Here is a 15,968-nt window from a genome sequence, read left to right on the forward strand (position 1 = left end):
AGACTTCTGAATCCACCAATCACAATGACATCATCTGATTCCCCCCCCCCGCCCCCGGGAGTCTTCAGAAGTCCCTTTCAAAGCTGCATTTGGCTTATGCAGGCTCAGTCTAGGTACAAATTCCAGTCCCCTTGTAATTTTCACACTTGCCAATGCAAAATGCACCAGTTCCACTTATATTCCAGGGGCCAGTACCTTGTCATTCCGAAGTCAGACACTTTCACCACCCCTGATTCGTTCACTAAGCAGTTTCTAGCAGCCTGGGGGAAAACACAGGCATGTTATTATTTACAGGGACGATACAGCCGGATAAGAATGTGCTAAGCTTAATTTTTGAAAACTGCAACTGTGCAGAGGCAACCCTGAAGGTAAAGGACCCCTGACCATTAGGTCCAGTTGCGGACGACTCTGGGGTTGTGCGCTCATCTCGCTCTATAGGCCGAGGGAGCCGGTATTTATCCGCAGACAGCTTCCGGGTCATGTGGCCAGCAGCGCACAGAAACGCCGTTTACCTTCCTGCCAGAGCAGTACCTATTTATCTACTTGCACTTTGACGTGCTTTCAAACTGCTAGGTGGGCAGGAGCTGGGACAGAACAATGGGAGCTCACCCCGTCACAGGGATTCGAACCGCCAACCTTCCAATCGACAAGCCCTAGGCTCAGTGGTTTAGACCACACAGTGCCACCCGCATGTAGCACACCTCAAGTGGCTGCCTCAGGTGGAGGCATATTTTGGGTGCCAGCGGAATGAGAAGCAGGCGTATTTTCAAGGGACAGGAGCTATAGCAAATATTACAAAAAGGGATTGTAGACCCTAACAAATTTATTGCATAATAAGCTCTCGTTGGCCAGATCCCAAGTTCAGCTAGGACTGAAGTGGCTTTCATAAAATACTTAAGCCAACTTGAACATCACATACTCATATTTGGGGTGGCTAAAAATAATAGGTAGCTTTGGTGCCTCATTCTCACATGGGGATACACCTGTCTGAAATCAGTTCCCAGTCTGAAAATATCTTGAAGTTTCCACATGAAAGCATAAGTAAAAGAAAAGGCTATCTGTTCCTTAATGATCTGAGAGTCAAAATAACATATTTATTAGTTACATTTGTATCCTCGCCCATGTCCAAAGATCTCAAATAAGTGCCATGCACGACTCCTGAGCAGGAGTTTGGCTACTATTCCAACAGAAAGCAATACTTAATGATGAAGACTAACAATATCAGATGTACCAGGGACTCTTAAATCATTAGTGACTGTATCCTGTAGCCTGTGCAGACATGGGGTATCCAAATGCAAAGAAAACCAGGATACTAGCAGAGATGCCAAAGTGAGAATTTTGGCAAGTGCAACTCATCATGCAGGGTAAAGCACATTCCAGTGGTTTCTAACCAGTGTGCTATGGCACCCTGGGGTGCCTTGAACGATGGTCAAGGGTGCTGCGGGCAACACTGGCCTCTGTTCCTCTTTCTTTCCTTCCCTCTTCTGATGCCCTCTTGTGTCTCTGCCTCCCCAAGGCTTGCGCACCTGTTTATTGCAGCAGTCCTGGTTATAAGCTCTGCAGATGAATTGTGCCTCTGGGAGGGACCTCTCTTTGGGGCAAGGGGGGCAGCTCAGAGACCGGGGACGGCAACAGCGGCTGCCCAGAGGACTCCCAAGGAGAGGGGAGAGGAGAGGAGGCTGAGAGAAGGAACACCACATGGGAAGGTGTTCAAAAAAGGGGTGAGGGGTTGTCAGCTCTGCAGGCAAGGGGTGATATAACTGGGCTCCTGAGCCCCACAGGGGTGCCGAAGAAAGAATGTAGTTGGTTAAGGGAGCCATGGACTCAAAAAGGTTGAAAACCTCTGGCATATGATAAGAATGTTGCTTTCCTTTCCCTTTGGTCACCCCAACTGAGTAAGACAATATTTATAAACCACCAAAAACAGTGGCATTTTGAACACCGTTTCCTTAATAATTACGTTTTCTACACAAAGCAAAATACAAAGACTCTTCAGTATATTATTTACCAGATCTCTGTGAATAAAGCTGTTTCTCTCCAGGTACTCCATCCCTTCACAAACATCCTGGCACATTGTCAGCAGATGGTCTTTCGTAAAGTGTCCACGTCTTTGCCGTAGGTAATTCAGAAGGCAGCCGTGCTCCATGAACTCTGTCACTATGTAAATAGGTCTCTGCTGGGTGCAGACACCATACAGCTGGACTAATTTTGGATGCGTCAACTTCCTGAAAGGAATTAAAATCCATATATTTAATTGCCTCTGCTGAGCGACCAGCTGTCTTTGGCCATTCCCTAAAGCTGCCCAAACTATTTCTATCTCAGCTGGTCATTTATAAGACTTATCACTATGACTTTTAAGAATTGTGTCTGAGTTACGTTTTTTCCTACTCCTTCCATTTGCTTTTTCGTGCACATCATGTCTAAAAGACTGAGCTGAGGGTTTGACTCCTGGTATTTGTGGAACACTATGGGAGTCTTTTCTTTTTTAAATTATTTTTTAATTATTTTATTTATTTTGACAAAGTAATAATCATAAATAAATAAGAATAAAAATGTGCACCCCACCACCAAGACCATTCTATTGTAACTATCCAAGCTTCCAATATTTCAACACCTCTTGCGATTGTTTGACCCCTTTCCATTTTAACAGAACAAATTCTACAAACACCCTCCATATCTCCTCAAAATAATTTCTCCTGCTTAGTCCCCATCTTACCTTAATGGCACAAGTTAATTTATCATTAATAGCTACACCCCACACCTCTTTAAACCATTCTTCTATATTATATTCTGCCTGCCCCTTCCTCTTCCCGGCTATAATAATGCGTGCAGCTGTCAATAATTTTGTGAACAAGTCCTTCATAGCCTGCAAACCTTCCACTCCATCGTAAATTGATAATGCTACCTCTGGACTTTCCGTCAGCTCTAACCCAGTGATTTCTGTTATCTCATTAAAGACCCTTTGCCAAAAAAATTGTACATATTTAAACTCACACCACATGTGAACATAATTCCCTGTTCCCTGGCATCCCCTCCAACAAAACACCAAATATACTCTGAGAGCTTTTTTAGCCAAAGGGTGGAATACAGTGGTACCTCGGGTTAAGTACTTAATTCGTTCCAGAGGTCCGTCCTTAACATGAATCTGTTCTTAACCTGAAGCACCACGGGGGGGGGGGGTACTAGGGGCGCATTGGAAGATGGCCGACAATACCATCTCTCCGACCCACATGGGGTAACTAAGAGGCTGTTATGGGAGTAGGCAGCCTCCCTTGTTGCCCCAAGGAAATGGGGAACACTGCCCTTGCCTGCTGTGCCCATAAATCACCCCCTAATTCGAAAGAAGGGGGTGAGGGCCCTAGGCAGAATGCCCCCGTGTGGACCTCGGCTCTCCTGGACGCTGTCTCTGATCGCGCACTAGCTGCAACAATTTGGAATAATTAATTACAAAAGAAGCAAATGCACATATTTCAAGTGAAGAAGGGGAGTGAAGTCTGCTAATTTAAGTGACCTGCGAAAGAAGACAACGGGTTGGAGAAACAGGAATATTTTACGATGAAGACACACCAAAGGCTGGGTATGTTGACAACGGGACTAAATGGGGAGGGGGGAACCTTTTTTACTTTCCTTCTATGTGATTTACAAGAACCCCTCCTTGTTTAGAATCGTCAGTTGAACTGACCCAAGCAGGGTGATTAAGGTCTGTGTGGAGATAAACTTTAACCAAAAGTATGCTTTATGGAGATCGAGAAGCAATAAGAGCTTTTGGAATGACGCAGCAATTAATTCGGAGTTGCCATCTTGCCAAAGGATTTATAGCCGGGAGGAGGAATGGACATGTTTTCAGAGTGCATTCCTGGTGAATCACCTTAGAGGTTTTGAGAAAGGAGGCAGATTGGTGAAGATTAATGACGCTAAGACTGTTTTGATGTATGGAAGTGATGTTATATGGAAAATGTCTGGATATGGCTGCTGGATAAAAAAAATAATATCCACGCAGGATTACAAACTGTTCTAACCAGCTTGTGGAGACTATCAGAGGTCACAAAGAGAAAGGAAAAATATATGAAAATAACAACAAGAGATGTGGAAAAATAATAAGAAAGGACTGGATAGTACTGTGAACATCATAAGGTTAGATTTGTGGACATTAAAAAGTGTATCTGAAGAAGTGTGCATGCACACGAAAGCTTATACCAAGAACTAACTTAGTTGGTCTTTAAGGTGCTACTGGAAGGATTTTTTTAATTAAAACAGCAGTAAGAAGCAAGAAGTTGATTGGATCCCCTTCGGAACTTGAAATATGGGTACCCCCAACAAAAATTTAAAATTCGGCTGTGTAATTTGGAATTTATGTAATTTGGTTTGATTTGATGTGATTGGTCGGTTAATAAAAAAATTATTCTTAACCTGAAGCACCACTTTAGCTAATGGGGCCTCCTGTTGCTGCTGCGCCGCGCCGCCGAAGCATGATCTCTGTTCTCATCCTGAAGCAAAGTTCTTAACCCAAGGTACTATTTCTGGGTTAGCAGAGTCTGTAACCTGAAGCGTATGTAACCTGAAGCGTCTGTAACCCGAGGTACCACTGTACTTTAAATAAATAAAGCTGCATGCAAATACCCTAGGGAGAAGATACATAAGCACCGGGCTCTTTAGGGTTTTAAAAGCAAAGCCTAGCACTTGTACACGTTACTTACATCATCACTTTAGCTTCTTCTATGAAGTCCTCTTCATACATTGCACCTTCTCGGATTGCTTTGATGGCCACTTTATATTGCGCTCTCCATTTGCCAAGGCGCACCACGCCAAAAAGGCCGCTGCCCAACTCTCTCATGAAGGTGAGCTCGGCAGGATTGATCTCCCATTTCTCTACAAGGGAGGAAAATAAAACAAAGGTGTTCAGAGGAAGACAATGTTTATGCCCCCGTGGTTCCTTTTCTTTTTCTGAAAGAGACCCAGCCAAAACCATTATCCATCCTTTCCCACAACCAGAGAACTTTGGCACTCGCTGCAGGATCCCCACTTCTCATTCTCAAAGCCTTCCTTAAAAAATGGAAAGTCGGGACATCTTTCTCAAAGAAGATGACTCCACAGCAACTGGATCTTCAGGAATCCTCTCCACTCAACAGGTTCTTGTAGTTTTGTTTTGTTATTAAAAAGCCTAAAACTTTTTATACCTAAGCTCCCAACTTTCTGATACAGACAAATCTTTCACAGGAGACATTTTATTGAGGGCTCGTCCAAGCAGTTTTCTGCTTGACTCACGCTTTCTAGGCAGGGGTCCAAGCGGTATCCCCTCTTGTCCCTGCTCCTTTTCCCATGGAAAACCCACTATTCAGTTCTAAATCAGAGCAAACGTAAACCAAGAGAAAACCCGGAGCGCAAGAAAAGGAAGGTGTGGATAGGTCCAAACCAAGAGAGATAATATTTATTGCGGCCATAGGCCCATACAGGTAAAAACAACACATAAGTGACAGCTTGTGCCGTGGGGCAAAAAAAAAAACAGTCGCTAAAACACCACTATAACAATAAAATACTATAAGATGGAAAGGCATGCTACGCCTTAATTAGCTTGTAGCGCTCCTTGGCGTCGCTTTTGGGAGAGGACAGCGACCAGGAACCTAGCCACTTTCAGGGTCGTGCGGGAATCCTTGTCCTGCAAGATTTGGGCAAGGTGGAATTTTGGTGGGGTACCCTCTAGTTTCTGTATGATTGATCCCAACAAATTTGCCCGTGGCACATTGAACAAGGGGCAAGTGAACATAATGTGCTGAAGCGACTCCGGCGTCACCTTATCACATTCGCACGTGGCGGGGTCTTGGCCCTTTGAGAATCTATGTCTCAGGACATTGGAGGGGAAAACGTTGAACCTCGCTTTGGTGAAGGCCAGTCTATGGGCAACAGTCGAAAGGGAGGAGAGGTATGATGGAACGCAATAAGTTAAAGTGATACCAATGTTCTGGGGCGAACAAACACCTCCCCCCAGCATATAATTTTGCTGTAAATCGATGTCATCCAGTCTTTGACGGATCAGTCTTTGAGCAGTGATTTGGTCTAGTTTTAGGGAATCTGAGGGAGAGATTCCATAGCTCAGGAGTTTGGTCCAAACCAACAAATGTAGAGTGTACTGTAATCCACTTGCCCCTTCTGAAGCAACATCTCTCATGCTTCTCACACTTGACAGAAGCCAACCCAGCCTTTGTTTGCTAAAATACAAGCACTGCGATCTGGTACTTCTCTGGGCCACTGCTCAAGAAAGCTTCAACCCCTAATGTGTCCGATTATGCTTTTGTAATTTAAGACATTACTCCACATCCCATCTGTCGTTAACATGGTGATTAATTCTTGTTCCAGCATCTTTCAGTCTAGTGCCAATATTTCCCCTTTCCCCCTTAGTCTAGTTACACTCTCTTATATTTCATATGAATTACTGTTGGACCTAACCTATCATAATAATCATAGAGTAGGGGAAGAGTAGATCCTACTATATTGTCCTGGGAAAGGCTATTTTAAGGCCTAAACGAGACACAACCCCAATCACAGGATTGGTGCTTGTGTGTTTGTTTTCTTCTTTGTTGTTCTTTAGTCGTGTCCGACTCTTCGTGACCCCATGGACCAGAGCACGCCAGGCACTGCTGTCTTCCACTGCCTCCCGCAGTTTGGTCAAACTCATGCTGGTAGCTTCGAGAACACTGTCCAACCATCTCGTCCTCCCTCGTCCCCTTCTCCTTGTGCTCTCAATCTTTCCCAACATCAGGGTCTTTTCCAGGGAGTCTTCTCTTCTCATGAGGTGGCCAAAGTATTGGAGCCTAAGCTTCATGATCTGCCCTTCCAGTGAGCACTCAGGGCTGATTTCCCTAAGAATGGATAGGTTTGATCTTCTTGCAGTCTATGGGACTCTCAAGAGTCTCCTCTAGCACCATAATTCAAAAGCATCAATTCTTCGGTGATCAGCCTTCTTTATGGTCCAGCTCTCACTTCCATACACCACTACTGGGAAAACCATAGCTTTAACTATACGGACCTTTGTTGGCAAGGTGATGTCTCTGCTTTTATTAGAAGGCTCTTTTCCAAGAGGTGTAGGGATGGGGCTCTTTTAACTCTTTGTTCCTGTGGCTGCTAGTTGCTCTGGGCTAACATTACAAGTGCCAATGTCAACTTCCCTGGGGCAAATAGGAACCATGGAGGTGAGGATCTAAAACAGGACCGTGGCAGGGGCAAAGAGTTAAAAACACCCACCCCTCATGCAGTGGTCCTCATCCAGATTGCCCCATTCCATGGCTATTATTTAGTCAATTAAAAACAAGCATGTAAGGGCTATCACATGACTGTCATGTCTAATTTCAACAATCGTAGGCTTACAGAGTTGATAAGGCTTTTCAGCACTGCAGATGTTGAACTATCCGTTACCAAGAACATAAGAAGATACTCAATTTCAAACAAAATTGCCTCTTTGTTGATTTACAGAATCCCCACACTTTCAAAATTAATATTTTGTTATGTAGGTGTGTAAACGTACCATAACTGAATCCTGCCGTAGTTGGGGAGGGCTTCACCTTTGGAGTCACTGGGTATCGTAACCTTGTAACAAGACCTGAAAGTTTGGGGGAAATCCATATGGAGACTATATCAGGAATTAGGAAGGGTAGTAATGTAGTCCTGCTATTATTAGTGCTTACCATTAATTTGGGTTGCCATATTTTTGTTAATTAATAATCATTCACTTTGCTGCCAAATATGTTAAGATATAATAAAATACCGTAAGTGTTCTCAGAAGCTTAAAAAAAATTAGGAGCAGCCTGCAGTTAAAAATGTTCAAGGGTATAGAATACATTACAAGGATAATTTGGAACCACGAAGGTTAAAAAAAAGTCAAATAAGAGGGGGAGCACAGGAGGGGTACAGAATAATAGTTTGCTTTCTTGCGCAAATACCAAACGTACAGTATCCAGGGAAAACACCCCAATTATTACTTAAAAACTAAAAGTCTACATCTAACTTGTTTCTCGAGCAGCAGACGACCCCCATGCTGAACTTCAAATTATTTTTTGAAACTGAAGGGAGTTTTAGGGGCAAGGTGTGATAAAGCATGGAATACTACTGTAAAACAAATCCAAAAACCCCACTTGGGTACGCAGGGTTCATCTGGACTTCCTTTCGGATCGCATTTCTAGGCACACATCCACACTTTCCCCAGCACTTTCCCCATGAAAACCCACTCTTTGCTGCTGAATTGGAGCAAACAACAATCTGTGGAAAACCCAAATTGCCATTTGTTCTGATTTAGCATTAAAGAGTGGGTTTTCCTACAGAAAGCGGCAGGGGTGGGGCGTGCTTGGAGACAGAGCTTGAAAATGCAGACCTATGCAGGGGGAAACAGGCTCTCTAGCTAGGAAGATGTACTTGTCTCCCGAAGTTATGCAACTAGATTGTTAAGCAGCATTGAATCAAGTGATAAAAAACTTGGACTCATTTACCTGCAGCGTTGTGTTTATGATACTCAATTAGCTCAGGAATGGAGTCAAATAAATGTTTTTCAGCTAGGTAGTACTGCTTTTGTGATGTCATCGTTTCTTTTATATGGTAGTGTCTTATTCCAGATAACCCTTCTCTAAAAATAACAATAAGAATAATTTGGTTTTTCATTTACTCTAGACATAATTATGTTACGTATTTTGCTAATAAAGTATTTTACTAAAACATTTACAAGTGTTTTTCAATCAGTAGAGTAACTGAGGCACAAACTTTGCCCTGAAACTGTTAACTGAAGTGAGCTGCTAAAGAACAATTACAGTCTCTTTTGCCTCTTTTGTTCACAACGATTGTGAAAATGCAGCTAGAGTAGAAGTAGGCGGGTAGCTTAAGCACAAGCACTCACACATGTGTGAGACCAACCCTACAAGCTAGTAAAGTTATTTAGTCTACCCCAGGCTTGTAATACCAGCATTTTAAAAAATCAAATTGAGAGAGAAGGAAGAATAAAAAGCAACATTAAAGAAAACAAACAAATACATTTCTGGTGAACTTTACAGCTATATATATATATTCCCGATGATAGCTAATAATAATAATAATAATTTATTATTTATACCCCGCCCATCTGGCTGAGCTTCCCCAGCCACTCTGGGCGGCTCCCAATCAAGTGTTAAAAACAGTACAGTGTTACATATTAAAAACTTCCCTGAACAGGGCTGCCTTAAGATGTCTTCTGAATGCCCGGTAGTTATTTATCTCTTTGACATCTGATGGGAGGGCGTTCCACAGCAACTTACATAAAGTGTATCCTTGGTATGTGCAAAGGCAATGCACAGGATCCATTCTGAGGCTTAAGTGAACAAGGAGAGTTCCTCATGAAAATGGAGGCGAGGGGCTGCCTCACAGTTTCATGGGAATCTGAGGTCAGCAAACGCCAGCCTTTACAGATGTGGATGAGACTTTGGACTGAAGTCGAGAGAAGCTCTGACTTTAATGCGGGTGGTCATATAGCCCATCAGAAATTAATTTAGAGACTGTTCCCTCCTTCTTAATTATTCTAAACTTCCATTACCAAAGAAGAGACCAGTTCCAACTAGCTAGAATAATAAAACCAATCCTAGGACCTCATTTGATCTAATTTAGTTGACGCAATGACCTGTTTGGATAATTGAGTGGAGGCACACGTTTCAGCTTACTTCTACAGAAAAGGTTTGATGATAAAATATGTGTGATTTGTCTTAAATGAGGAAGCCAGATGTTTATATGCATACAAGAAAGAAATCGTCAAGGGGGGGGGGTATAATCTGTGGATTGAGCAACTTACCCTCCAAATTTTGCATAAAGGGATACTGTATATAACCCTGGTTGACTAGAGTCCCTCACCATGAAACCACCTTCTTTATCCTAAAATCCAATAAAAAAAATTAAAACTTCATTCATCAAGCTTTTCCTATTTGAATTATTTATGATTCATTCAAGCATATGAAATAAAGTTTTTATGTTGTACTTAGAAACATTATAAAGCAAATGCTCACTTCGTTTCTTAGGAGTTGTTCAGCTTTGCTTCTGTTTAGATTTCGACAGTACCATCTAAAGAGAAAGGGGGGGGGAAATCAAAAGCTGTAATATGTTAGGCTGCTCACTTTGGATGTGACATGAAACAGATCCAGTTCAGACATCCTGCTGATCCCTTAACCATGCTTAAGAATTTGGGAATAGGTTATGAGCTCCTTCGCCCATGCCATTATTCTCTCTTCTGTGTTTATTCCCTATAAATGCATACAGAAATACACACACCACATTTCTGTTTACCATGGTTTAGTGTTAAATATCTGCATTGTTAAAAAAATATTGATGCTAACCGGATTCTCTCTCAGTTAATAAAGGAGCATGATTAAGACAGACAAGGAAAATGTGTGGGAATGTTTGTGCTGAAGCGGTGTGAAGGGGGAGCTCAAACCACAAACTGCTTTTAATATCTTAATCATGGTAAATAAAATAGCGGCGTTATGTCTGTAACAAGTCACAAGGAGTTCTGAATTAGCTTTATTTCCTTGTGATGTGTACTCATATATGCATAAATCAATTTTTCTTAATGTAAAATGTGAAGTGGCCCTTAGCTGCTCTACTGTGTTGATTTTCTGTGAATAAAGAGGGTAAGTATCAGTAGGTGTTTTACAGAACAACAGCTTTTATGAAGTTTTGGAACCGGTCAGGAGTGCTTTTTTAAATGTTAGCTTACTCTCAAACTGGTGAATGAAGAATACTGTAGAAGTGGGTGTCAGAGCTCACTTGACTCAGCCAATTATTTTTATTCAGTTGCCAAAATACATACATACAGAATTTGCTCCTGGGTACTACATTTAAGTATTTACTTACTCATATTGATCTAGACTGTTGGACTTCTTTCCTGTTACATAGTTGCTTGGAATATATCCTTTGCTTCTAGAAGTGACCAAAAGAAACCCATGCTTAGAAAACACATATTATAACAATGTCAGAGTAATAAACTTGCATTTATTTATAAATTCCACAGTCATCTATCTACCCCACACAGCGTACTCAAAGCAATCACAGGATAACAAAGAACGATATATATATATATATATATATATATATATATATATATATATGCGCTTGCTTTCAACATACGTATTAGTGCTACAAACATTTTTCTTAACCAGTGCTCATTCTCATTATAAATCAAGAAATTAATGTGAACTCTTATTCCCAGCATCTTTTTAAAATATATTCGTTATAGCATGTTGAAGGTGCATCAATCAAATTCTGGATCCATCTATTTAATCTTCATGATAAACACAGAAGGCAGCATGTTGAATGGAGCACTTATTGCACATATTACACTTTTGCTGAAGGAACTGGTACATGCTCAAGGTCTGGTTGCTAACACACAAAGCCCTAAATAACTCAGGACCAAGTCATCTGAAAGACCACCTGTCCCTTTATAGATGCTTAAATCATCTGGGGAAATTCTACTTGTGGTACCACACCCTGCTGAATATGATAGGATAGTGACCTGAAAGCAGTATTTTCTGCTGTTGCCCCTATACTATGGAATGCCCTTCCCTCTGCCCGTTAAGTTGCTTCAGATATATTGGAAATACATCTCTTTTTCTCCAGGATTTCCCTGACCCATACGATCAGACTCTGTTTTATGTGTCTGAATCCCTGCTTTTCTACTACTGTTCACTGTTTTATGCTGTATTTTTATTTTAGTGGTATTATTTTTATGTTTTACATCACTCAGGAGATTTTAAAATACTAAGCAGTAGATAAATGGAAACCATGGACACATACGCCCCTCCCTCCAGAGACATTTTTGGTCGTATCTGGAGACGCTGTCCCCTGACATTTGTGCCATAAAGGTAAAGGTAAAGGGACCCCTGACCATTAGGTCCAGTCGTGATCGACTCTGGGGTTGCGGCGCTCATCTCGCTTAATTGGCCGAGGGAGCCGGCGTACAGCTTCCGGGTCATGTGGCCAGCATGACTAAGCCACTTCTGGCGAACCAGAGCAGCGCACGGAAACACCGTTTACCTTCCCGCCAGAGCGGTACCTATTTATCTACTTGCACTTTGAAGTGCTTTCAAACTGCTAGGTTGGCAGGAGCTGGGACCGAGCAACGGGAGCTCACCCCGTCACGGTGATTCAAACTGCCGACCTTCTGATTCGCAAGTCCTAGGCTCTGTGGTTTAATCTACAGCGCCACCCGCGTCCCTATTTGTGCCATAGTTGTTTATTAAAAAATTATAGTTTGTTTGTTTATTTGTTTTAAAAAGTTTCTGTGCTTCCAGAAGCTTCAGGCCAATGCCTTATGAAGATATACAATCTCTAACTATCATTCTAGAGAGCAGCCAAAGTGGTGAGAACAGCAGTTATAGATCATTATCACTTTATCACCCATTGAAGGGAAACTACAGGAAGAAGAGCAGAAGATCTTCCCTCTCTCTCGCATGTGTATTGCAAGCAAGGAGTGGGGTGAAGGAAGCTCCCTTCTGCATCATGTGATAGAAGTCTTCTTTGTGCCAGCGCATCAGCAAACATGAATCCATTCTTAGGTGGTGGCTGCCTTCAGGCAAGTTCCTGGAATGCATGCATGCAAATATGTACACAGGCATGCTGGCACACAACCTTTGGAGGGGTGCTGGCTCTTGAGCGAAAAAAGGTTGGACACCCATTCACCAACAATTAAAATGTTAGTAATGACCATCATAATGTAGTTACATCTATTGGAATCATTGTACCATCCATTTCTGGCAGTATTAAAAAGCTGAAATAATGGTCACATTCCTTTGCTGTCGTTTAGTCGTGTCCGACTCTTCGTGACCCCATGGACCAGAGCACGCCAGGCACTGCTGTCTTCCACTGCCTCCCACAGTTTGGTCAAACTCATGCTGGTAGCTTCGAGAACACTGCCCAACCATCTCGTCCCCTTCTCCTTGCACCCTCCATCTTTCCCAACATCAGGGTCTTTTCCAGGGAGTCTTCTCTTCTCATGAGGTAGCCAAATTATTGGAGCCTCAGCTTCAGGATTTGTCCTTCCAGTGAGCACTCAGGGCTGATTTCCTTCAGAATGGATAGGTTCGATCTTCTTGCAGTCCATGGGACTCTCAAGAGTCTCCTCCAGCACCATAATTCAAAAGCATCAATTCTTCGGCGATCAGCCTTCTTTATGGTCCAGCTCTCACTTCCATACATCACTACTGAGAAAACCATAGCTTTAACTATACGGACCTTTGTCAGCAAGGTGATGTCTCTGCTTTTTAAGATTCCTTACCCATATTTATCTCTTGCTTTCCACCAGTGAATGTCATTTTTTTCAAGGATGGTATATTCTTGACCTCTTTCCAATCTTAAGTCATGAGGTTCTGTGGGCTGAAAGTCATACATGGCTACTACTATTTCTTCCTCTTCCTCCTCTTCTTCCTGGGGAACAGGGGGTGGAGGCCTTCTCTGAAAATGAAACAAGGTATTAGAAATATTTTCACTTAAAGATTCTAATCGTTATATTTAATTAAGGTTATTGTTCTAGGTGGGGGGGGGGGAGACTAAATTCCTGGGTTTAATAAATGTCAGACTTTAATTGGAACTGGTATGCTAAAACAAGATGTCAGACCCTTCTGTCTTAAGACAGATCAGTGGGTCTTGTGTGAGACCAACTTCAAAGCCTTTGGAATTAGCATAAATAAAAACTAATTAAGTCAGGCAGACATCTTAAATGGAGACACCTCTTGATCCTAGAAAATTAACATGAGTTAAGTGTTAATTAAGTCACAACCAATTTACTTGGGAGGAAATCTCATGGGGGTAGCGAGCCATTAAGAAAACAGAAGGTTAGCACAACTGTGTTACAAAAGACCTGGGCTTAAGGTTAGCAAGTTTAGAACAGGTGGATGGGGGGGGGAGGTGGGGGGGAGGCAAGCTGCAGGGTGTGGGTGTTTGGTTGCTAAGAATTGGCTTGGGAGTTTTTGACAGAAGAGACAGAAACCTGTTTGCACAGATCTAGCATAAACATATGCCTATGAATACTAACATTTGTATGGAAATACAGCATACTGATCTCAGTAGAATATTTAAGCATAGCATACGGTACAGCACATGACAGTCGGGGTATAATGATATGTTGCCTCAGCAGTTACATGTTTCCAAACATGTGTTTCCTGAGTCCATTAGGAGTTGGAGCTTTTACTCAGACCCCCATTGGATTTGGATTACCAATTATAGGATTACCTGTATTACAACCTGAAATATATAGTTCCAATTACAGTGGTGCCTCACAAGACGAAATTAATTCGTTCCGCGAGTTTTTCTGTCTAGCGAATTTTTCGTCTTGCGAAGCACGGTGTTGGAAAAGTTTTGGAAAAGCTTCAAAAATCAGCAAAAACCTCAAAAAAGGCTACCACACCGCGTTCTATGAGTTGCTCCTCGAAGTCAAGTTGCAACTGTATTAACGGTGTTAAGAAAAAGGAAACAAACTTGCAAAAAACGCAAGACGTTTTCATCTTGCGAAGCAAGCCCATAGGGAAATTCGTCTTGCGAAGCAGCTCAAAAACCGCAAAACCCTTTCGTCTAGCGAGTTTTTCGTCTTGCGAGGCACCACTGTATAATAGTACAGAACTGAATGTAAGTTAAAAGCATAAGACAACCCCTGCTGAATCAAACCAAAGACCCATCAAATCTTACAGTGAACAGCCAGATGCCAACAGGAAGCTCAAGCAGTACCTGAGCACAACAACACTTTTTTACTTGTGATCCACAGCAACTCAGAGATAAACCACCTCTGATACTGCTGGTAATACAGCCATCAGACTAGCAACCATTAACTCTCATCAGCTAGAGCTGCTTAGTGCTCTGAATTCTCTCCTTACCTTACTTTTATCCGGCATTGATGGAGGCAAAGTCTTCATACCTAAAGCAAATCATAGAAATCACAGAGTCTGAATTTAGAGGTATCTGTTAAAGGCTTAAGTATGTAACATCAAGATTTTTGAAAGATCAGAATGGTTGCACTTCCCCTAATCATATCATGTTGCTGATTGATTAACCATTAGAAATGGTTATGGATTAACCAACACAGATGGAAGCGAGCCACAGGATTTCACGCATTCTTCGCCCCCCCCCCCCGATGTGCAAATTTGCCACACTGGGTCTAACACATTAAGTTAATTTGGCATCAGCATTAACCATCATTGTGGTTGAAAGCAGAATCTGAAAATGTGTATGGTGACACTGTATGGTGTGGTGTGCTGACCATGCTGTCAGAAGAATCGTAGAGTTGGAAGGGACCCCAAGGTCCCTGAGACCCCTGGGTATAGGATGGTATATAAATTCAATCAATCAATCAATCAATCAATCAATAAAAATAAAATAAAATAAAATAATAAAAAACACAGGCAGAAGCATTTAAACAGGAATAGGAACCTTTATGGAGGTGGCAGCAATCACCCTGGTTATAGTATGAGTCTAAGTAGCTCCATAAATAGTACACAACAGGGATGACCTTAAGGTAGATTGGGATCTGCTGACATATCTCTGGGTGATTTGCACAAGACTGGCAAGACTGTCAATTATTAAACACAAGGGTTGCCAAAGCTGCATCCTTATGCATGGCCACAAAGTCTACGAACCTTCCTGCTCACAACTGCTTTCATCAGAGGTACCGTGTATGACACCATGGACCCGGCACGAGTTGCATGCATGTGACATTATGCGCACACATTGCGCACGCATCACCGGGAGGAAGCTGAGCGCAGAGCCCAGTGAAGCGCAGTTTCAGTGGTGGCAGAGGGCTCCTCCTCTCTCGTGTTCAGGAGAAGCCAGCCACTGAAGCCGTTCTGCTCTTGGCTCTGTGCTCAGCCTCCTCCATCCCTCAACAGATATGGGGTAATAAGGAGGAGGAGGAGGAGGAGGAGGAGGAGGAGGAGGAGGAGGTGGTCTGGATTTGATATCCCGCTTTATCACTACCCTAAGGA

General features: G+C 42.4%; 1 protein-coding gene and 1 long non-coding RNA gene across 6 annotated transcripts in view; both read right to left on the bottom strand.

Moving 5' to 3' along the window:
- LOC309540975 overlaps positions 1-15,968 on the bottom strand; it is a 145,551-nt gene that overhangs the window by 19,041 nt on the left and 110,542 nt on the right. The window lies entirely within an intron of this gene.
- The window catches only part of TEC (tec protein tyrosine kinase), a 58,867-nt gene that overhangs the window by 3,958 nt on the left and 38,941 nt on the right, over positions 1-15,968 (bottom strand). For all 5 annotated transcript variants that reach the window (XM_082238159.1, XM_082238158.1, XM_082238156.1 and 2 more), the window contains 10 exons: positions 14,865-14,905; positions 13,274-13,449; positions 10,855-10,920; positions 10,011-10,065; positions 9,800-9,879; positions 8,478-8,611; positions 7,520-7,594; positions 4,698-4,869; positions 2,009-2,225; positions 196-260 (listed from right to left, as the gene is read on the bottom strand). In XM_082238159.1, the coding sequence (XP_082094285.1) occupies positions 196-260; positions 2,009-2,225; positions 4,698-4,869; positions 7,520-7,594; positions 8,478-8,611; positions 9,800-9,879; positions 10,011-10,065; positions 10,855-10,920; positions 13,274-13,449; positions 14,865-14,905 (1,081 nt within the window). The remainder of the gene's footprint in view (positions 1-195; positions 261-2,008; positions 2,226-4,697; positions 4,870-7,519; positions 7,595-8,477; positions 8,612-9,799; positions 9,880-10,010; positions 10,066-10,854; positions 10,921-13,273; positions 13,450-14,864; positions 14,906-15,968) is intronic.

Source organism: Podarcis vaucheri, assembly GCF_965113315.1.
Source record: "Podarcis vaucheri genome assembly, chromosome: 9".
NCBI classification, from domain to species: Eukaryota; Metazoa; Chordata; class Lepidosauria; order Squamata; family Lacertidae; genus Podarcis; species Podarcis vaucheri.